This window comes from Adiantum capillus-veneris, chromosome 20, assembly GCF_014529385.1.
Source record: "Adiantum capillus-veneris isolate H3 chromosome 20, ASM1452938v2, whole genome shotgun sequence".
NCBI classification, from domain to species: Eukaryota; Viridiplantae; Streptophyta; class Polypodiopsida; order Polypodiales; family Pteridaceae; genus Adiantum; species Adiantum capillus-veneris.
Window position 1 is genome coordinate 123314962 of NC_140950.1, and position 23314 is coordinate 123338275.

General features: G+C 45.8%; 1 protein-coding gene and 1 pseudogene across 1 annotated transcript in view; both read right to left on the minus strand.

Annotated features, from left to right (window-relative positions):
- The window catches only part of LOC147433197 (WUSCHEL-related homeobox 14-like), a 77344-nt gene extending 54375 nt beyond the window's left edge, over positions 1 to 22969 (minus strand). Inside the window, exon 1 of the mRNA XM_086492846.1 lies at positions 22604 to 22969. Coding sequence (XP_086348972.1) covers positions 22604 to 22847 — 244 coding nt within the window. The 5' untranslated portion in view covers positions 22848 to 22969. The remainder of the gene's footprint in view (positions 1 to 22603) is intronic.
- Positions 1933 to 13173, minus strand: LOC147433199 (uncharacterized; annotated as a pseudogene).
- Positions 22970 to 23314: the final 345 nt, after the last annotated feature.

The window sequence follows — 23314 nt, forward strand, 5'->3', positions numbered from 1 at the left end:
CGTCCGCAAATGCTGGAGATGGGTTTCGCCCTCGGAAATATGAGCAGTCGTCGACTGAGCCATATTTTCGAGAGTAGAAAGTCGGGAACTAAGCCCCTATACGACCCCTTCGAGAGAGGCCAAGCGAAGGTTCGTCTGAACATTCGCGTTTTTCAGAGCAGCAACACGCTGGTCGAAGCTCTGGAAAGTGCTTGTAATCCATGTGTAGAGAGCCTGCGTGAATGGAATTTGAATGTTACCTGACGCGTCGTCACACTGCACACCTGAGCTGGAGGAATCCATGGCGAAAAACTAGAAAATTCACGCGAAATCGAGCCTTTTCTGGACTTTTCGGTCGCGAAAAGTTGAAGTGGTGAGCAGGTAATGGCGGGAGCGCGGGAGCACGAGCGGGTGAGAGAGGGGAGCAGTAGAGAGAAGTAGGGAGCCCCAAAAATGAGTTTCTCTGCAAACTTTAAAGTCTCTGTAAGTGACTTTTAATAATCAGCAGGTTTCATACTCTCTTTTTAAAAAAAATGTAAAGTGTCCAGCTGTTGCTAATTGGACTATTTCTTATTTTTAATGATTAATTTCTTTTTATGAAATTAGGATATTTTAATGTGTACACTAAGAACTGTTAAAAGATTGTAGCTACGGGAAATGCCATCAGGAACGGACAACTCTGATGTGTCATTTGATGGGTGACGGTAAACATCGCGAAGGAGTTTCCGTAAGTTCGGTGGAAAGGGCCGGGTTACGAGTGCCTTTGATGCGTCACATGATGGGTGACGGGTGCATCAGTAAAGGGGGATCCCGTAGGCTAAGGAGGAAATCCGAACTGAGTAAGAAAGTACGCCTAAGAACGCAAGCACAAGAATAAAGATGGGTTCAATGAAGCTTTTTACGAAAAGCAGGAAGAGTCGCGGGAGGACAGATGTTTTCCCGCGAGGAGTGCATTGCATCTGTGTCGTGTCCTACACCCGGGGACGCCTGGAATGTGTCCGTGTAGCATTGTTTTCACTAACGGAGTGAGTTTTTAAAGTTTGAACAGATTCACACTTTATTTTATAAAGTGACCGGTCACTTTTAAGTGACCGGCCTCTTTATTAATAAAATAAAGCAGCCACTTAGAAGATAAAGCAACAAAACCAGCCAACGAATTCTCTATCCCTATTTCGGGTAGAACAGCGCCCACAAAAAAAAAAACGTCCACGATCTCTACGCGAGCAGTTATTCGTGCCGTGGCCAGGGAGCTATAAAAGCACCACATGCCCTCACTCACGGTAGGTACCAACATCAGCAAGAGAAGACTCTGCCGCAAGAGATCGCGAGACTACGAAGCACGGGAGTCGCTTTTCCCGCGCAAGAGTGGCAGGTATCTATTGTGCATTCGTCATACGAATTGTTGTCGCGTGTTTGTGTGGTTTGTTTTGCAGGAATCTCCCGTCTTACGGGAAGGCCCTTTACGGGAAGTACGGCTTCACGCCTAAGTCCCTTACGGGAAAGTACGGCTTCACGTCTAAGTCCCTTATGGGAAAGTACGGCTTCACGCCTAAGTCCCTTACTGGAAAGCACGGCTTCGCGCCTAAGTCCCTTACGGGAAGGAACGGCCTTGTGCCCAAGCCCCTTTACGGGAAAGCACGACCTTCGGGTCTAAGATTACAGAACGGAGGGGTTTCCTCGGGTTCTCATGCTTGTATAAGAATTCTCCCTAAATAAAAGCATAGTCTTTACGGGGGGGGGGACCAGCCCATCTTCTGGTCCCCAATACTGTGTCGATCTTCTCCCTTCTCTCATGTTTTCAAAGAATTATAATTTTCAGATTTTCTAAGTGCTCGTGTACGCTCCCGTCTTGTGACACCAGCCCCCCTTTTTTAAAATAAGTCAAGGGCCTTTGGCCACTTAGTAAAAAGTCCTTGAAGAGCTAATAAAGCCAGCGTTAAAAAAAATAAACCATCAGCGTGGGTTTTCTTCGATGGCAGCGTTGGCCAGATGTTTTGACGCGTGGAGAGAAATATCCAGGCCCGTGGGTATGCGTGCCCAGCACAAGCCACCAGCGCCACATTGGAGCCAGCACATACCAAAGCTTCCACGCTGAAATTGCCCGCTCAAAGAGAAAAACTCAGCAGCGCTGAGAGGTACTCTCTCTCTCTCTCTCTCTCTCTCTCTCTCTCTCTCTCTCTCTCTCTCTCTCTCTCTAGTGCTGAATGTCCTGAGAGGTACTCTCTAATGATGGTCTGTAAAGACAGTAAAATCCGCTCCGAGTAGGTAATGCCGCCACTGAGTAAGAGCATGGATAACCGCCAAAAGCTCTTTCTCATCAATCTGTGCTGTCATCTCCGGCCTAGAGAACAAACGGCTCTCATAAGCTATGACATGGCCTTCTTGCATCAAGACCACACCCAGACTACGACCACAAGCATCACAATATACTTCAAATGACTTCTGCAAGTCCGGCAAAGTCAAAACAGGTCCTGTAGTCAATTTCTTGTTAGGTGCAGCGGAATGAATGTTGTATTTTCTCAAGATTAGTGATCTTTATTGCTCAAGGTTCCTTTTAGTTCTTTAGGGAAAGAGAGAGCTTTCCGTCTATAGAGTGTTGTGGTCACGAACAAAGTGAGTGGATTGTGCGTGCAAGTGAATGAGACTGAGAGAAGGAGAAGAGATACGACACCCGAGAGGTTGTAAAACCCTCCTCCGAAGGCCCCACTCTCGTCGGCGAGAGTGGTCTATTCTTTGATTGCACAAAGGTGTACAATGCGTGTGCAATGGACTATGCAACTTGGTCTATGCCGATGACGATGACGGTGACAACGTCGACGATGACGATGACGACGACGACGACGATGGCTGAAATCTGAGGTCTTCTAATCGCTGAATTTCGGGACTTTCGGTGGCTGAAAATGACTGTTTTGGCTGCGTTTTCTTGGCTGAAAAATGAGGTTTCTTAGGGCTGAAAACTGATGGTCTTTACGGGCTGAATCTGCTACACTTTAGGTGAATAATGCCGGTCTTAATTGGGTGCTGAAATCCAAAAACGCCACGGCTGAAATTGGTCCTTCTGTCGCCGGGGTTCTGCAAATGCAAAAACGTTAGGCTGATCTGTTGTGTCGTGATGACACCGGGGCTGATCTGCTGTGCACAAATTGCCAAGGCTGATCTGATGCAAAAACGCTAGGTCTTCTGTGGAGAAAACGCCAGAGTAATCGTGGGGGTTGGTCTTGCTGAGAAGTTGCTTGTTGAGCAAGGTGCTCCTGCTGCCTCTTCTGCCATTTAGTGCTTATAGAAACTTAGCAAAATTGCCCTACCTACTTTTGTTGGGAAGTCACTTAAAAATAATAAGAGAAAATCCCAATAAATAGGAAAATAGTCTAAATGCATTGGAAAATTCCACTAACTGATGCTAATAGATTCTGATGGAAATTCCGATGATCATGTTGTGTGCAACCGGAGGATATGCATCTATGCTAAGTGACTGGGCATGCACGGTCTACGAATAGACTCACAAAAGTGCCAGATCACTGCTAATCTAAACTTGACTGAACTGACTGAACCCTGCTGTGGTGTAGCTTGTCCACGGACACATAGGGTTGGGATGTGTCACGTGGCATCCCCTCCTTTTCAAAATGAGGTACTGGTACCGAACTGTATGGCGTCGAGGGAGATCGCCAACAGCATCCGGAATCCTGGAAGAGACTCTTCGCCGGCCCACTCTGCTGTGTGGGTCGAGCGGTACTTGAACTTCATAAAGGTCTACAATGCTTGCTTCTTTGGGCCGCGCCGAAAGCGACTCAAAGTCTTTTGTGGCTCCTTCGATGCTTCAACTTCGTCAAGTATCCTGCTTCTTTCGTCTTCAAGAATCTCCATGGTTGAAAATTCCTGAAACCATCTCCAACACAAAACCATGAACATACCCATTCCATGTAAAGTGAAGGAAAAAAATCTTGTCTTCTCTAAAGACTATGTTTGCAATGTAGATGAACATAGAGACGGAGTGACAACCCGTTCATCAAACACATGCAAACAATGCGATTGAATCTTTTCTGTTTGATCGAAATCAATCAACTGTGGCAAATCACAATGGAAATGCCCATGCTTGGTGCTCATACTATCATGTGCTCTTTCGGAAACTGTGTCATGCCAAGGAAGCGACATGGAATGTGACTTCCTTACATACAAACTTTTCAGCTTTTCATGCACAATCCGCATACATTCGTGCTCATCCATGAGAGAAACGTGCTCAACATACAATATGTCATGCCTAGAAAAAGGGATCACATAACGATGCTGACTAAAATACAGAAAACCTTCACGAATGAAACACTCGAACAATGCGTGCGTATCAATCATGCGAACACATAATACTTCCTGTGAGGGTTCTTTGGACCAAGGCTCGAGAGCCAAGATCAGTTCTTCGGGATCTATCGAATCTTCTTGTGGGGGATCTGTGGACCTCGACTCGAAAGCCAAGATCGATTCTTGGTGATTGATCGAATCTACAACGAGGTTAGCTTCGCTAGATAAAGCATCAACTAACACATCATCCTTGTGAACAATCACATCATCTTCATGCAACTCATCATGCTTATGAGAAATCACATCTTGATCATGCAAATCATCATGCTTGTCTTTATCATTCAAATCATCATGCTTATCATTGGCATCCAAATCATCATGCTTATCATTGGCATCCAATTCATCATGCTTCTCATCATGCAAATCATTGTGCTTATCATTGTCAATCAAAACATCATGCAAGTCATTGTCAATCAAATCATCATCATGCTTCACACAATCATGCAAATCCTGTGTGTCATGCTTTGGAGAAGAACAGACTGAGAGAGTCTCCTTTTCCCGATCTTGTTGTATCTGTGCCTGCATTCGAGAAAAGAGTCGCTACATCTCTTGCTTTATTGCTTTGTTCTCGCGATCAAACTTGGCTTGCATTTCTTTATTCTCGCGATCAAATTCTGCTTCTCTTGCTTTGGCTTCCAAGCGTGCTTCCTCGCTCTCACGCGCTATGGCTGCCATCCCTTCTTTGTATTCACGATCTATGGCTGCCCTTCGTTCTTCGTAATCCTTTCTTTCTGCTTCTCTTTCTTGGTCTAACTCCTCCATAGGAGTTCGTGCAATCTTTGTCGTAGATGGGGAAGGGTCGGGAAAATTCTTCTTCGCCTCTCTCATGCTCATCACCTCCAAGCGAAGTATCCATTCCGCTTCGAGTGATGACTATTTTGGAATCGTGGGTTCTTGTGGGTTCTTAAGTTCACGAGAAACTTGGGTTCTTGCGGGTCTTGGGATCTTAAGTTCACGAGGAACTTGGGTACTTGGGGATCTTGGGAGCGATGGGTTGCTGTAGGGGAGAAACACCAAGGAGATGAGTCGATGGCGATGTTGATGATGGGGGCTGCCCGGCAAGGATGGAGACCATAAACGCTGGGGGTGTTGGGGGGTACTGCTGAGAAGTTGCCTGTTGAGCGGGAAGCTCCTGTTGCTCGCGAGAAACTTGGTTCTTGAGGGTCTTGAGGGTCTTGAGGTTCTTGAGGTCCTTGACTCGTGAGAATCTAGGGTTCTTGAGGTTCTTGAGTCTTGAGGGTCTTGGGTTCTTGAGGTTTTCTTTCGCTTGCAAATCGCGTTGGAGAAGGATCTTCTCTTCACCCGAGTTCTACCCTTTTCTGCGGGCGCACCCCTTGGCGGCCTTGCGCTCAAACCAAGGTTGTTTTTTCCCACCTCCCGTCGATTGGCCGACCGCTAAGTGCACGGTCCGCTCTCAATGAGTGAAAAGAGACTCAAGGGGAGGCTGGACAAGCCCTTCTTTCTTGGGATTCCTATCACTCTTCAACAAAACACGATTAGGAATCGCCACGCCCAAGTAAACTTGGGTTCGTACGATCGCAACAAGCAAAAAAAATTCTTGTGGTTCTTGTGGTTCTTTCCTTGAGTAATGCAGAACACTTCCAAAGCTCTGATACCAATGTTAGGTGCAGTGGAATGAATGTTGTATTTTCTCAAGATTAGTGATCTTTATTGCTCAAGGTTCCTTTTAGTTCTTAGGGAAAGAGAGAGCTTTCCGTCTATAGAGTGTTGTGGTCACGAACAAAGTGAGTGGATATTGTGCGTGCAAGTGAATGAGACTGAGAGAAGGAGAGAGAAGAGATACAACACCCAAGAGGTTGTAAAACCCTCCTCCGAAGGCCCCACTCTCGTCGGCGAGAGTGGTCTATTCTTTGATTGCACAAAAGTGTACAATGCGTATGCAATGGACTATGCAACTTGGTCTATGCAGATGACGACAACGGTGACGACGACGACGACGATGGCTGAAATCTGAGGTCTTCTAATCGCTGAATTTCGGGACTTTCAGTGGCTGAAAATGACTGTTTTGGCTGCGTTTTCTTGGCTGAAAAATGAGGTTTCTTAGGGCTGAAAACTGATGGTCTTTACGGGCTGAATCTGCTACACTTTAGGTGAATAATGCCGGTCTTAATTTGGTGCTGAAATCCAAAAACGCCACGGCTGAAATTGGTCCTTCTGTCGCCGGGGTTCTGCAAATGCAAAAACTCTAGGCTGATCTGTTGTGTCGTGATGACGCCGGGGCTGATCTGTTGTGCACAAATCGCCAAGGCTGATCTGATGCAAAAACGCTAGGTCTTCTGCGGAGAAAACGCCAGAGTAGTCGTGGGGGTTGGTCTTGCTGTAGTCGTGGGGGTTGGTCTTGCTGAGAAGTTGCCTCTTGAGCAAGGTGCTCCTGCTGCCTCTTCTGCCATTTAGTGCTAACTTGGGTTTGCTTATATAGACACTTAGCAAAATTACCCTACCTACTTTTGTTGGGAAGTCACTTAAAAATAATAAGTGAAAATCCCAATAAATAGGAAAATAGGCTAAATGCATTGGAAAATTACCCTAACTGATGCTAATAGATTCTGATGGGAATTCCGATGATCATGCTGTGTGCAACCGGAGGATATGCATCTATGCTAAGTGACTGGGCATGCACGGTCTACGAATAGACTCACAAAAGTGCCAGATCACTGCTAATCTAGAATTGACTGAACTGACTGAACCCTGCTGTGGTGTAGCTTGTCCACGGACACATAGGGTTGGGATGTGTCACGTGACATTTCTCTTTCAAGGTCTGAAAGGCAGTCACCTCTGTGGATCCCCACAAGAAAGGTGCTCCTTTCTATGTCAAGATATGCAAAGGGGAACCAACCTTTGCAAACTTTCATATGAACCGCCTGTAGTACGAACACAGTCCCAAGAAGCTTCTAACTTCATGGACATTCCTCAAATCGGGCCAATCACGGATAGTCTCTATCTTGGCCGGGTCCATTTGCACTCCTGCTGCTGACACAATGTGTCCCAAAAAGTGTATCTCTGGTAGGAAAAATTCACTTTTCTTTGCATTAATCACTAACGTGTGATCTCGTAATGCCTGCAAGACTTGAAGCAGATGATCTCTGTGTTCTGCCTCATTCTTGGAGAAAACAATGATGTCGTCAAAGAAAGTGCCAACAAATAGCCTGTACTCTCGAAAAATCATGTCCATCATCCGGTTAAATCTCGCAGGAGCATTGGTTAAGCCAAAAGGCATCACCAAAAACTCAAATAACCCAAAAGTCGTCCGAAAAGCTGTCTTGTAGACATCTCTTGGCGCTATCCTCATCTGATGATATCCACTCTTCAAGTCAATCCTACTAAAGCACGAGGATCCCTGTAACCTGTCGAGTATATCATCGATCCAAGGAATCGAAAATCTGTTCTTGATGGTGATTTCGTTGAGAGTGCTATAATCGATGCACATTCTCCAAGATCCGTCTTTCTTCAAAACCAACAACACTGGAGAGCAATACGGTGAAGTACTAGGCTGGACAAGACTCTTTTCCAAGAGGTCTTTCACTGGGTTCATAATCTTTTCATTCTATACTCGGCTCACACAGTAAGGTGGCCGATTCGGTGGCGTGCTTCCAGGTATCAGATCAATGGTTTGATCTTCACGCCCTCTGAAAAGCAATCGGCATGAGTGTGGAGAAAAATCTTGGCGTTCTTTTGATCAGGTCAAAACATATTCAACCTTTATCCATCCTTCAGTTCTCTCCTAAAAGAATGAGTAAGAAACTGAAGTTCATCAAGTACAATCTCTAAGCCCTTCATTTATCAAAGTCGCTTTCTTGGCCCGATAGTCAACCACAGCGTAGTTCTTGTGGTACCAAGGGATCCTGAGTAGAACTTCACTCCCGTGCCTTGAACACCCCTGTCATTGCAAACGAAGTTTGCCAATGCTCGGTGTAATGGCAACATCCCATCCGGGTGCCAGTCGAACTACCTCCGCCTGTGGCGTCAGTCTGTCGGCAAAATTTCCAAATCGAGCCGCCAATTCCAAGTGAAAAGAAGTTGGCCTTGGCTCCTTCAAAAGAGCTTCCCGATCCTTCACTTTGCCCCAAAAGCGGCAAAGTTTGTACTTTCATTCATTAGATTCGGTGCAGGTTCCACGCCATGTGGGACCAGTTCTGTTTTTCTATCTGCCTTTTCTGCCACGTTCCTCAGCTGCTCTCGAACTCTCAGGCCTGTCGTCGTCTTTATCATTATGTTCTTTCTGTGCCTTTTTAGGGCACTTGGCGGAGATATGTCCAATTTCCCCGCATCCAAAGCACTTCCCCTCCCTGATGAAGCGAGTCCGCTCCTGAGGAGTAAGCCTGGGTCGTGCATCCCTTTTCTCTGGGTTGCTCTTTCTTTTTCTACTTTCATTCCCAGAAGTCTATCCCGTTCGTTGTGTCGTCACCTCATCTGTGGGGTAGGTCAGACTGCCAGAGTGAATTGCAAAGCCCCGCTTCGCATGACTCATCAACTCCTGAATAGAAGCTTACTTCTGTTCCAAACAGTGATCTCGAATCTCTGTAGGTAGACCCAAGGTAAACCGCTCAATCTGTTCTCTGAACGAGATCTTCTTGAATCAAGAGGCGGGTAGAAAAGAGCTCCAGAATCCTTCATAGTAAGAATTCATTGTATCGCTCTTGGTCATCCGGAGATGGTTCCAAGCAGCTCGTATATCTCGCTCAAACTCTTGAGTCAACCAAGAAGAAATAAAAAGCCTCTTGAATTTCAGCCATGTAACTGGCACAGTCTTGCTTAATAGAAGCGTGGACCACCAAGTGCGAGCATTCCCCTTAAAATAAGAGGCAGCTCTCCGAATCTTGGAGTGCTCTGAATAGCGTCCTCCCGCGAAAGCGATGTCAAACTTTTGTATATAAGACAAAGCCTTCGAAGCATCGGAGTATCCCGAAAAGTATCAAACTTAAGTGCTTGGCCACCGTCCTTAGACTCTCGGACTTTCTTGCTTTTATCTTCGAGAAAGTCATACTGGTTGGCTTTGTAAAAATTCTTCTTGTTCGCATAAAAGTTTCCGTTGTCAGAGTCTGAACTGTCCGTAGACAAGTCCTCTGTAGAAGTGTCACTCACTGGGCGAGACTTAGACTTCCTTGCCTTTTTCTTGCCCTTTCCGAAGCGTTGTTTCTTGCTTCGCTTTTTGCTTTTCCTGTCTTCTTCGCTCGAGTCTGAAGAGCTAGAAGAACTGTCAGAAGAAGAAGAAGAGCTGGGTAGGCCTTCAAACTTCACGCGCTTCTTCAGTTTCTTTGCCTTGTCGAATGTCGATCGACGACCCAAATATCCCGGAAAGTCAGTGCCTTTCTTCTGCTTTTTGCCGTGCTTTTTGTCTTGCTTTTGCATGTCGAAAAGTTGAGCAATCTGTGCATCAACCACGTTCTCCAATTCCTTCTCCGTATATTTCTTAGAGACAGAAGGTTTCTTGAGAGCGGGTTTCGGAAGTGGTGTTGTGGTTCTCCGCCACTCCGTCTGTACCTCTTCCAAAGAGGTCTGGTTCATATATTTTGCCATCTTCAGGTCCTAGGCAAAATTGAGCATCATCTTTGTTGCATCGCCAATCAATTGACGACGCTCCATCTCTTGCTGCTCCGCCTGAGTAGGCCTAGGCGGGCCATACTCCGTGCCGGAATCTTCGTTGTGATCCCTATCCGCGTCTCCAGATGCAGAGGGAGTCGACTCATCATTGCCTGAAGCCATAGGTTCCGCGGAAAAAAAATTTGGGGATTGGATTTCCCATAGAAGAGAAATTGGCCATGCTCTGATACCACTGTAACGCACTTGGACACTCCAAGTCAAGAATCAACCGCGACAGCACCAAATAACCACTTCAAAACAATTCACAGATCACCAAATTTGCACTAGCCCGACGGAGTTTCGTGCCTAGAGATATTGGCCCCAAACACTGGCGCCCCTTTCAGTATTTCTTTTTATATTAATCAAATCAAAGTACAAGAGTATGGCTAGGGTTTCACTCTCAGACTCTGCGTCCAGATGCTCTGAGAAGTGAAGCCCTCTCCACGTATTTAAAAGTACAAGGGATGTCCAAAAGCAAAGCCCCAAAAGCTTTCCAGTTAAAAGCATAAGAGCTCAAAAGCTCTACTCTTTTTTTTATTAAAAAAAAAGCATTCTCTTCCTTTCTCTTGCGTAAAGTAAAAAGCAAGATTCGCGTCGCTCATCATTAAATTAAAAAATATATTTAATTTTTTTATTTTTTTTAAGCCTCCGCAATTTCCGGAAATTAGGGTTTCTATTGTCCGCCACATCATCACTTTGTGACAGATCACTTCCTAAGCTAACTGAAATGAACCCATGTCATGAAGTAGCTTGTCCACGTACACATAGGGTTAGATGTGCACGTGACAACATCCGCTCTCCTACCTATGCTTTGCAAGACATGATTTCACAAGACGGGCACCACGTGCCAATAGAAAAGAACAGACTGAACAACTTTAAGCACTTCAAATAACAACTGAACTGAAATAGACATAGACGACACGCGACACGGAGTGGCAGGATTCCACCCCAGAGAGCATTGGCCCCAAACCTTGGCGCCCCTTTCGGTATTTCTTTATATTGAATCAACACAGTACAAGCCAGTACTCCAGACTCTGCACCTTCTCCAGGAAGCATGTCAGAGAACGAGCCCTAACCTCATATTTAAAGGCCCTTGGCCTCATAAGCAATTACAGTGAAAAGCCTTCAAAACTCGAAAGCTCCTGGTCCAAAAAACAATGCCAAAAGCTACGAGCTTTTCGTAAATCGTGTTGGTGTCCGTACAGCAGGCCATGTGTCAGCCCGCCACGTCAACAAATTAGGGTTAGGGATAGGGTTAGGGTTTTTTATTTTAGGGTTAAGGTTTCGGGTAGAATAAAGGTTTCTAATTTTAGGGTTAGGGTTTCAACAAAATTAGGGTTTCGGGCAAAATTAGGGTTTCGAAACATCAACAGTTTCTTAGATCTCCCCTTCTTGAGAGAGAGTAATCGTCCGCGATTACAGCATATCTGCAAAACAACTCAAGTTAGCTCCAAAATTTTCGAGGGTCATTCCAAGGAACAATCAGTTTGCTCTTTTTTATTAAGGAGTTAGCTTCTCCTTTCTGCTCTTTTGATCAAGGAGTTAGCTTCTCCTTCTTGGCTATTTTGATCAAGGAGTTAGCTTCTCCTTTCGGCTGTTTTGATCAAGGAGTTACCTTCTCCTTTCGTCCATATCGGAACTCTTGATATTCCAGCGTAGTAAAATTAGCCATCACACCCACACCGTACTGATCTTCCACGGGTGTCTTGATGCACTAAAATTACATACCCAGGCAATCTCATCCAATTAGGAATATTCATTGGTTGGCACATCACAATGCAACACAAATGCTCACATATGCATGTTACAAGACATAGAAACATAAAGCCGCCGATGAACACTCCTCTCGCATAACCTAACCAGGTCCGGGCCGGGAGATATTCAACGGCTCCCTCATCACTCCTCCCGCATAACCTAAAAAGGTCCGGGCCGGGAGATATGAAGGCCTTTTACAACCAAACGCCCCCCAGACCTCAGCCTACGTCGTTTGGAGGTGCTGAGAGTAACCACTACTCAGACTTCTTAATACTCCTCCCGTATAACCATCCAGGTCCAGGACAGGAGTAACAACAACAATTATTTTACAAGCATACAACCAAACGCTCCCCAGGCATCGGCCTGGGTCGTTCGAAGGTTTTCAAACATACAACGAAACGCTCCCCAGGCATCGGCCTGCGTCATTCCGAGGTTCAAACAATAACAAAACAATATTTCTCACTTCTCCACCCGGGAGTAAAATCACCAATCATTGAAACCAGTATCAAACCAAAGTCAAACAATTCAAATCGGCACCAAAACAGGTTCAAAACAAATACCATCCATTTCAAACAAATTCCAAACAAGATCAAACAGAACTCAAACTTAAAAAGCAATCTCGACATCAGTCAAGCTTAAAAAGTTGACTACTTTCCATCTTGAAACCTGCACCAAAAATTAGGGTTAGGTTCCTTCCATGAGGTCGTAGCCAAGCACAGCATTGTGCGTCAACTCTTGGACAAACAGTGTTGCTTTGGCGGCGATGGTAGTCCCAAGATAGCAATCACACTAAACCTCCAAGTCATCTACTCGTGAAGAGACATCTACTGAGAGATGTCGAGAAATTTCAAGATATAATCTGCTAGGGTTTCCATGGCAAGCATTTCAGGATACCCCACTCTGCCAAAAGTTGCACTCCAAAGGAAGATGTCAGAAACCATGTAACTTCGGGCAAAAAAAAAAAAAAAATCTTGAAAGCTTGCCAAGTACTTGGAGTATGCTGCTTGGTAGCTTTAGACATCAACATTTGCATGGCACTGCTTCTCAAAAAAACAGTGACTTGAAACAAATATGGATCCTTCTCTTGCAAGTGATCTTAATTGGCTTATGTCTTGTAAGACATGAGCGGTGAAGACGGGAGCGCGCCCGATACGCGATGAAGTAAGGGTGGGAGTGGCTAATAGGTCCATAGGAGTTAGTGCAATCTTTGTCGTAGATGGTGAAGGGGGAGGGTCGGAAAAACCTCCTGGTCTGGAAAATTCTTCTTCGCCTCTCTCATGCTCATCCCCTCCAAGCGAAGTATCCATTCCGCTTCGAGTGATGACCATTCTGAAGTCGTGGGTTCTTGTGGGTTCTTGGGGGTCTTGGGTTCTTAAGTTCACGAGGAACTTGGGTTCTTGGGGTTCTTGAGGTTCTTGAGGTCCTTGATTCGTGAGAATCTAGGGTTCTTGAGGTGGATCTTCTCTTCACCCAAGTTCTACCCTTTTCTGCGGGCGCACCCCTTGGCGGCCTTGCGCTCACACCAAGGTTGCTTTTTTCCACCTCACGTCGATTGGCCGGACGCTAAGTGCACGGTCCGCTCTCAATGAGTGAAAAGAGACACAAGGGGAGGCTAGATAAGCCCTTCTTTCTTGGGATTCCTGTCACTCTTCAACAAACACGATTAGGAATCGCCACGTCCAAGTAAACTTGGGTTCGTGCGATCACAACAAGCAAAAAATATTCTTGTGGTTCTTTCCTTGAGTAATGCAGAACACTTCCAAAGCTTTGATACCAATGTTAGGTGCAGTGGAATGAATGTTGTATTTTCTCAAGATTAGTGATCTTTATTGCTCAAGGTTCCTTTTAGTTCTTTAGGGAAAGAGAGAGCTTTCCGTCTTGTAGAGTGCTGTGGTCACGAACAAAGTGAGTGGATTGTGCGTGCAACTGAATGAGACTGAGAGAAGGAGAGAGAAGAGATACGACACCCGAGAGGTCGTAAAACCCTCCTCCGAAGGCCCCACTCTCGTCGGCGAGAGTGGTCTATTCTTTGATTGCACAACGGTGTACAATGCGTATGCAATGGACTATGCAACTAGGTCTATGCCGATGACGACGACGGTGACGACGATGACGATGACGATGACGATGACGATGACGATGACGACGACGACGATGGCTGAAATCTGAGATCTTCTAATCGCTGAATTTCGGGACTGTTTCGGTGGCTGAAAATGACTGTTTTGGCTGCGTTTTCTTGGCTGAAAAATGAGGTTTCTTAGGGCTGAAAATTGATGGTCTTTACGGGGTGAATCTACTACACTTTAGGTGAATGATATCATTCTTAATTTGCTGCTGAAATCCAAAAACGCCAGGAGCTGAAATTGGTCCTTCTGTTGCCGGGGTTCTGCAAATGCAAAAACGCTAGGCTGATCTGCTGTGTCGTGATGACGCCGGGGCTGATCTGCTGTGCACAAATCGCCAAGGCTGATCTGATGCAAAAACGCTAGGTCTTCTGTGGAGAAAACGCCAGAGTAGTCGCGGGGGTTGGTCTTGCTGAGAAGTTGCCTGTTGAGCAAGGTGCTCCTGTGCCTCTTCTGCCATTTAGTGCTAACTTGGGTTTGCTTATATAGAAACTTAGCAAAATTGCCCTACCTACTTTTGTAGGAAAGTCACTTAAAAATAATAAGTGAAAATCCCAATAAATAGGAAAATAGGCTAAATGCACTGGAAAATTCCCCTAACTGATGCTAATGGATTCTGATGGGAATTCCGATGATCATGTTGCGTGCAACCGGAGGATATGCATCTATGCTAAGTGACTGGGCATGCACGGTCTACGAATAGACTCACAAAAGTGCGAGATCACTGCTAATCTAACTTGATCGGACTAATTGAACCCTGCTGTGGTGTAGCTTGTCCACGGACACATAGGGTTGGGATGTGTCACATGACACTAAGATACCTCAAATAAATTCCAATAGCTCTGTCTGCTCTTTTGTAAGACCGGTATGCTTTCAGAAAAGCACACGCGTGATGCTCTGATACCACTATCACAAGACGGGCACCACATGCCAATAGAAAAGAACAGTCTGAACAACTTTAAGCACTTCAAATAGCAACTGAGCTGAAATAGAGAGAGACGACACGCGACACGGAGTGGCGGAATTCCACTCCAAAGAGTATTGGCCCCAAACCTTGGCGCCCCTTTCGTATTTCTTTATATTGCATCAACACAGTACAAGCCGGTACTCCAGACTCTGCACCTTCTCCACGAAGCATACCAGAGAATGAGCCCTAACCTCATATTTAAAGGCCCTTGGCCTAAAAAGCAATTACAGTGAAAAGACTTCAAAACTCAAAAGCTCCTGGTCCAAAAAGCAATGCCAAAAGCTGCCAGCTTTTCGTAAATCGCGCAGGTGTCCGTACAACAGGCCATGTGTCAGCCAACCACGTCAGCAAATCAGGGTTATAGGGTTAGGGTTTCGGGCAAAATTAGGGTTTTTGAGTTTAGGATAAGGGTTTCAACAAAATTAGGATTTTGGGTAGAATTAGGGTTTTTTATTTTAGGGTTAGGGTTTCAACAGAATTAGGATTTCGACACATCAGCAGTTTGTTACACATGACTCCTTATCAGGCTTACTACGGACGCAAGCCCTCGGTCTCACACTTTCGAGTTTTTTGGGTGTCCAGCCTTTGTCTATGTGCCAAAGGAAAAGCGACAAAGGTAGACTTCAAGGCGAAGAAGCTCATCTTCCTTGGCTATTCACGAGAGTCTGACAAATACCGGCTTTATGATCCTGACACAAGACCACCACAATTTGCCGTGATGTGACTTTCATGGAGCTCTTCAGCGCACTTGCAGAGGGGGCAGCATCCAAGCCTATACCTTCCCTACCTTCTCCTCGTCCACCTCCTACACCTGATCCTATCCATGTTCCTGTTCCCTCTACACCGCAGCCAAATACTTCACCCAATCATGCCATGTCAGATTTCGATTCTGATGTGGATGATGGTTCTCCTCCGGTGGAGGCGGTCCCGCCTCGCAAGGAGAAGTTAGTTCTTGGTTGGCTTTACTCTACGGTTTCTTCCTTTGGCGTCACGAAGTTAGGAGACTCGCGCCAAACCCTGGACAGCCTCGACAATCTGCACGCCTCAAGGACATGCAAGTTTATGATGGCGCAGAGTTTGTAAACTTTGCCCTCATGTCTCAGATTCAGGCTTCACCAGTTGAGCCTTCCTCGGTGGAGGACGCACTCCAACATGACTGCTAGAGCGTGCCATGCAGACAGAGATGGATGCTATTGAGCGGAATAAAACCTGGACTTTGATTCCCAGGCCCCAACAAGCGGAAGGTGGTTTCTACGAAATGGATTTTCAAGACAAAGTACAAGGCCAATGGTTCCCTCGACAAACACAAGGCGAGACTTGTTGCTCGGGGTTTCACACAGCGACCAGGCGTGGACTTTGACGAGACCTTTGCTCCCACGGCTTGCATGACTACCATACGCAAAGTGTTTGCTCTCACATCCAACTTTGGTTGGTCTATCTTCCAGATGGATGTCAAAAGTGCGTTTCTGAATGGAGATTTGGATAAAGAAGTTTATGTGGAGCAACCTCCTCGGTTGCTTATACCAGGCAAGGAGGATTGGGTCTATCAGTTGTAGAAAGCACTGTATGGTCTGAAGCAGGCTGGACGACAATGGTACCTCACCCTTGACCACTTTCTCGTGAAGCTGGGGTTACGGCGTACCTCATCAGATTCCAACTGTTACGTTGTCTCTGATGGTTCTTTGGTTGCGGTCATGATTGTCTATGTGGACGATCTCATTTTCACATGCTCTTGGACCAACAAGATCAAGTTGATCATGAAAGCTATGGAGACGCATTTCGAGATGATTGATCTTCAGCTTCTTCACTCTTTTCTTGGATTCCAGATTTTTCAAACACCAGACGGCATCTTCTTTTCTCAGCGGAAGTATGCGAATGCTATCCTGGAGAGATTCCAGATGACAGGCTGCAGACTGATTGGCACTCCTCTTGAGCGTAGAGAGAACGTATCGCTTCACGATCCTTCCCCACGGATTGACCTGGAGCAGTATAGGAATGTTGTTGGCTGCCTCGTATGGCTGACTGATTCCCGACCAGACATCTGTTACACAGTTCGTGTCCTCAGTTCCTTCAACACCCAACCTCGTCAAGGATATTCGCAATGTGCCCAGCATTCTTTGCGGTACATCAACGGCACCTTGGACCATGGTGTGTTCTATGGTCGCTCCAAGGGTTGCACCTTACTTGGTTGGTGCGATTCAGATTGGGTAGGAAATCCAGATACTCGGCGCTCTACTACAAGAGTAATTTTCACACTCGATTCGAGACCCATTTTATGGAGCAGTAAGCGGCAACCCACCGTTGCGCTATCTTCCACACAAAGGCGGAGTACAGAGCAGCTTGTTATGCTACTTGTGAGGCCATATGGCTATGGAGATTACTGGGAGAGTTGTGTTTTCCTTAGACTCCTACTACTTGTGTGTTGTGCGACAATCAGAGTTGCATTGCTATTGCCAAGGACCCTGTCTTTCACGCTCAGAGTAAGCAAATTGAGGTGCAGCACCACTGTGTTCGGGAGCGGGTTTTGGTTGGAGATCTTCATTTGGAGTATGTTCCTACAGCGGACAATGCAGCAGACATCTTCACGAAGGCTGTACCTCAGCCGACTTTGGCTTCTCACCTTCGATTCCTCTGTGTTGTCTCAGCATCCGGAGCTTAGAAGGGGTGTTAAAGTTACACCACCGTTGCTTCGCCATTTTGTACGACTAGTGATTGTCCTGGGTTGGCCACCCATCGCACATCATGTAGATTGCATGGGCAGAAACTTTTAGCACGTGTCCGGCCGGTCATTCTCTGAGCTTGGGTGGGTGCACACATTTTTAGCCATTTTTTGAGCTTTTATGTTTTTTTACACCAGTTACACATTTTTGCCCTACTTGTCACGAGGACGTGGCAACTGTTAACTATGTCATGAGAACGTGGCAACTGCTAACCTTAGTTGTTGGTTTCTTTCCAATAATTTTTGTTTTATTTTTGAGACCCTCTTTTTGAAGTTGCAAATGGTCGAACATTGTATGGCCAATGTGAGCAGTAGTTTCACCTGCAACGGGAAGTTGGTCGTCGTATAGTAAGAGGATGTCTAGGCTCAGGTCAAGATCACGTAGGTTCCCCCTCCGCACTTAGCAAGTTGGTGGATACTAGGAAGTGAACTCAATAAAGGCATAAAGTCAAGGGGGGGTCACCAAAGGAAAGTACCCGACAGTTGGGCCACATTGCATTTTTGGATGCGGTCCCAATGGGGATAGATGGTCAAAAGACCAGTGGGAGCCCAACGGAAGCATCTCCTAAAAATTAGGAAACTGCTATTTTGGGCCATGAAATCTGTTCGCGTCATTACCTCCGGAATGACAAGGGGAACATTTTAGAACTCTGCTGCAAAGTCAGCTGGGCAACCGTCGAGAGATTTTTAAGCGGCAACCCCAAAACGGGAAATTGCTTGTAAACGTGCCCAAGTGGCACATTTTGGTGCACTTTCCTCATGCACAAGAAGTAGCACTGAATTTAAGCTGGGAGCGAGCTCATTTGAAGTATGTCATAGGTTAAGAGCTATTGACTGCAAGCTTTCCCTCTCATGTACAGTGTGGTGCAAGAAGTCATGTCCTGAACACCTCACACTGCTCTCCCTCTTCCCTACAGCAGTAATGTAATGCCCCACAAGAGGGCTCTTCATTTGACTCATGTACAGCTATGAGGTCTTATGCGTTTTTGCTGCCTCACCGTACAAGTGCGTTTTCGGCGCTGGTTACGCGCTGAATTTGGACTGTTTTTCAGCCATACGGATGCCAGAACCATTGGGAACAATACCCCACTGGTAGAGAACAGTTCAGGGACTGTTTAGGGCTGAAAACAGGGCAAAAACCATTAAATAAAGCGTGCTGAATTTACTGTTTTGGGACAGAAATCAGGTTTATGTCAATGGAAGTGAGTTCTAGCAGGGGAATTTGTTTCGCGCTGTCGAAATAGCCAAAACAGGTGGTATCTAGCTGGATACAGGTAAAGAATTCCCAGGACTCTTCTTGTAATTTACCCTCTTAAAGTATAAAGAAATACCAAAAGGGGCGCCAGTTTTGGGGCCTACAGGTTGTCGATGTCTGCTCGGAGCATTCTAGCTTTCGAGATGTGTGTGTTTTAAGTGTTAATCCCCGCCGCAAGTTACCTTTCCAAAGTTCTTTGTATGTGTCTAGAGTAAAGAATTTCAGGTGAAAGCCAAAGCCTACTGCCCTACTGGCCGGTTTCACTACCTCAACCTAAGATTCTATAAATGGAATGCTTAGGGTCTTGTAGTCATTCAGATTGTGTATTGAGAGCATCATTTGCAGAGCACTTGTGTTTTCTCTCTCTCTCTCTCCCTCCAGCGGTTTCGGCGTGCGTGGCTCACACTCTTTCCGCTGCTCACTCACTCCGAACTGTGCCTCCCTCTCTATGGCGAGAGAGGTCTATGCTGTTGATTGCACAAATCTGGTACAATGGTCTAGATGTAATGGACTTGCCGACAATGTCGACGACAATGATGACGATGACGAGGACGGGCTGAATCTGCAAATCTACTAACTGCTGAATTCTGACACTGTGTCGGCGAGGACGGCGATGGCGACGACGCGATGACTATGCGTTGAAAACGCAGACGCTAAAATCTGCGGATAGCGGGCTGAAACTGAAAACACTGGCTGATCTGACGGTACGGGGAGGATCTGCTGCGGGTAGGTAAGATCTGCGAGGCTAGGGACGGATTTGCTGTGTCTAAGTGCTGAAAACTGAAAACACTGATGCAATGGCTGATCTGACGCCGGAAAACTGCAAAAGGCTCGCAAGGTCTGCAATCTGGAAAACGCCAAGGAATCTGTGGCAAAAACGTTGGTCCTGATCTGCTGTAGAAAACGCTATGCTGATCTGCAATCTGCTAACGCTAGGTGGTCTGTTGCAAAAACGCCAAGGCTGATCTGCAACCTAAAAACGCTATGTTGAATCTGTTGGCTGAAAACGCTAGGTCTCCTGTCAGTCTTGCTGAGAAGGTGCACTACAAGTTGTTGGAACTTCTGCTGCCTCTTCTGCCGAAAAGTGCTAGGTTTCATTTATGGTAGCTTAGCAAAATTGCCCTACCCAGTTTTCCAAGAAAGGTCACTTATTCATAATAAGTGAAAAATGGATAAATTGGGAAAATGGGTTCTGTGCACTGTAAAATGCTCATGATGGGTATTGATTGTCATGCTGATTATCATGCTGTGTGCAACCAGAGGATATGCAACTACTCTAAGTGCCTGGACATGCACTGCCTGCGCACAGGCTCACAAAGGTGCCATAACACTTCCTAAGCTGACCTGAACCCTAGACCTGAAGTAGCTTGTCCACATGCACATAGGGTTAGATGTGCACGTGACATGCATGTCTCGACCGGTCCATTAGATTAAGTTTTCCAATTTTGAAAACCTCTTGCATAAATGGTTTGTACAAGCGTTTTGACAGATGTTATTACACTTCCATGGACATTTGACATGACCAACATATAGATCTAGGTTAGAGGAACGTGAGTCAAGTCCGTTCATCAAATGGTCACAGAACAATGAGTTATCACCGGAATACTCTCGTGTGCGCACATTTGCACATTTTCTCGACCAGACACTATTTCCAGACTTGGCACCTAAAAATCCACTATTAAGGAAACCCGTGAGCCAGTGTTCTGCATCAGATGAGCCAGCGCAAGCACCATCGGTCAACATTTTTTCAGATCAGCCTCAGCATTTTGCAATTGCAGCGCCTAGCATTTTTGGCTCAACCTCGCGAGAGTGAGCGTGCCAAATCAGCCATTCAGCTCAGCGTTTTCAGTTTTTAGCATGTTTCCTCGCCGGAGTTATCCTGGATCTGTTGATGCTAGCCTCTCTCCTGCAGCCTAGTACCTCCATAGCCCATTGAGCCTCTTCTCGGTCATTCCCTCACTGCATCGAGTGTTCCCATTGTTATTCATCATCAGCTCCATCATCATTTGCGTTTTAAACCTTGCTTTACGAAACAGATCGGTTGCATTTTTGTAGCCAGCTCTCAGCCCTTGTTTCCTCTCACATCAAGAGCGCAAATCAACCCCAGATCTATCCCTTGGTGGCCATCAATAACCCCTCATCGAGACGGATTCAAAGGTGCATCAAATAAGCCTCGAAGGTGCTTCATTTTGAAGAGTACTACGGCGACATTCCCCATTCGAGTGAATAGAGTTTGCATTGAGGTATTGCATGTATGTATACTCCATTTACGCAATCAAAAGCAAATACCACATCGGCAACGGTGTGGGGGGAGCCTTGAGAGGGTTGGTCGGGACTCTCTCTCTCTCTCTCTCTCTCTCTCTCTCTCTCTCTCTCTCTCTCTAAAAGGAACCAACATTCGTGCTAAGTAGCACACATCAAGCAAGGAAAGACTTAAAGGTTTGTGGAAGTGTGAAGTCTAGATCTTGTCACCATTTTAAATCCGCTGCACCTCACAACAAGCACCAACAACACCATGCCCTGGCATTTTCCCGAGCAGTACAATTAGCATCTCTGGCGTTTTTGGCATCATCAGCCCACAAGACCAGATCAGCCCTAGCGTTAGCAGTGCCAAGCCCTTCAACAGTAGATCCAGCCAATGTTTCTAGATTAAGCCCAAGGCCATCACATCAGCTAGCATTTCAAATTACAGCCCTTCCCACCATCGTCATCAGCAACCTCGATATCATCATTAGCAAATCAGACCATAGCCTCATCAAGTTATAGATACAAGCAGATTCCCTAGCGTTTTGCATTTTCAGCCTTACGCCTCGCAGATCCAAGCATTCACCGCAAGATCCCATAAGCATCTCATCTAGGACCATTGTATCAGCATTTGTGCAATCTAAAGCAAATACCTCTTTAGCGATAGAGAGGGGAAGTCCTTGGAGGGGGGTTTTGGGACCCCATCTGCTTCTCTCTCTATCACTCACAGAATCTTCACTCACGGTATCATTCTCTCCTCTCTCTAGTCTATTGCACATCTCTCTCATGAAGTAAAAGGAACCTTGAGTACGCACTGAGCACTCATCTTGAGTAATCACCATAAGTCACTTCCACTACACATAACATCCAATGGACAAAGTATGGACCCAGCCAATGTGGCCAACCGCTTACAAAAGGAGGTGAAGACCTCATTTGTAAAGGACTACCTCCAATTGGTCAGCCCATGTGGCTAGACATGCGAGAGGGTGGTATGGGACGCTTGGTCTTTACACGTGCACACCTATGTCCTCAGATGCTGCCCCAACTAGGGGGTGATGCCGGATGGTGGCTACCGTCGGGTGGTTTGTCGGACGTGTGACTATTGGCAACCCCTTCTTGATGCTCTAATCACCTATCCAATGTAATGTGTATTTGTTCTAGTGGCCTAGCATAGCACAATGGTCTCGTCACATATGAATATCTTTTCTAGGATGGTCTAAATAAAACATTCCCTTCTACTTGTGGATTCACAAACCTAATCTGTCAATTCGTATATGCAGATTTAAAAACAACTACAATTTCATCAAACTAAAGCAATAAAGAAACTACATAGAAATAGAAAGAATGTTCAAGAAAGTTCCTAATGCAAGCATCTAAAAGGTCCTTCTGATTTACAAGAATTAAGTGCCCCCATGTAAGGGTAGTCGCACACTAAGGAGAGAGTAAAACAACATGCTCTCTGTTGAGTACAACCTAAACTCACAACAAGACTGTGATGTACAGATTTATCTAAAGAGCAAGATACAATTATCGTGAAACCACAAGTCCTGCGACCAGAATATGCAAGCAGGCACTGTTTGTTTTCAGCTAACAAACAAATTTGGTACCTGAGAGGGCATGCTGCTGAGCCATGGTGGCCTTGTGCATCTCTACAAGCTGCTGGCAGATAGTAGCATAAACAGAGATCTGGCGCCGTAGGGTCTCCATTTGTTCATCAGTCATCACCTGCCCCCGGACTGCCACAAGCCCTTCCGCTTCTGGCAGCCGAATGGTTGTGGGTGATCGCCCTGCTGCACCCATTACCACCCCTCCCGATGCCACCTTCTCCTGGTTGCCGTTACCCCCCATCATTACTGTCCTGCCCGATACTCTCCAAAGTTTCAGAGCGCCCCCACGTGACGGGAATTTCGATCCCTGCAGGCAGTACTGATTTGTTATCTTCAACACAAAAAAAAAGAAAAAAAATCCTTTAATTTTTGCTTCCTTTAATAGGAAAGAAAGTACGACTTAGCCTCACAGGAAGCGAGAGAGGCATCCAGAAGAAACTAGTATGCCTTGGTTGCCACGCTTTGGAGGAGAAAGCATAAAGATGGAGATTGCCGGAATGAGTTATGATATGTATAGTGCACAGTTATTGAGAAGCAATAGCAAAGAATATCACGAATTTGTGTTGAAGACAAGGTGTAGCATTTGTACATGTATAAGTTTGTTGTAAAATATAGAAGTTGTTGGTAGATTCTTTGTTTCTTATTAGATGATTATTTTGTGTAGAAGTATTAGACATGGGATTGTTGAAATGGATTGTCTATTTCCGTTGA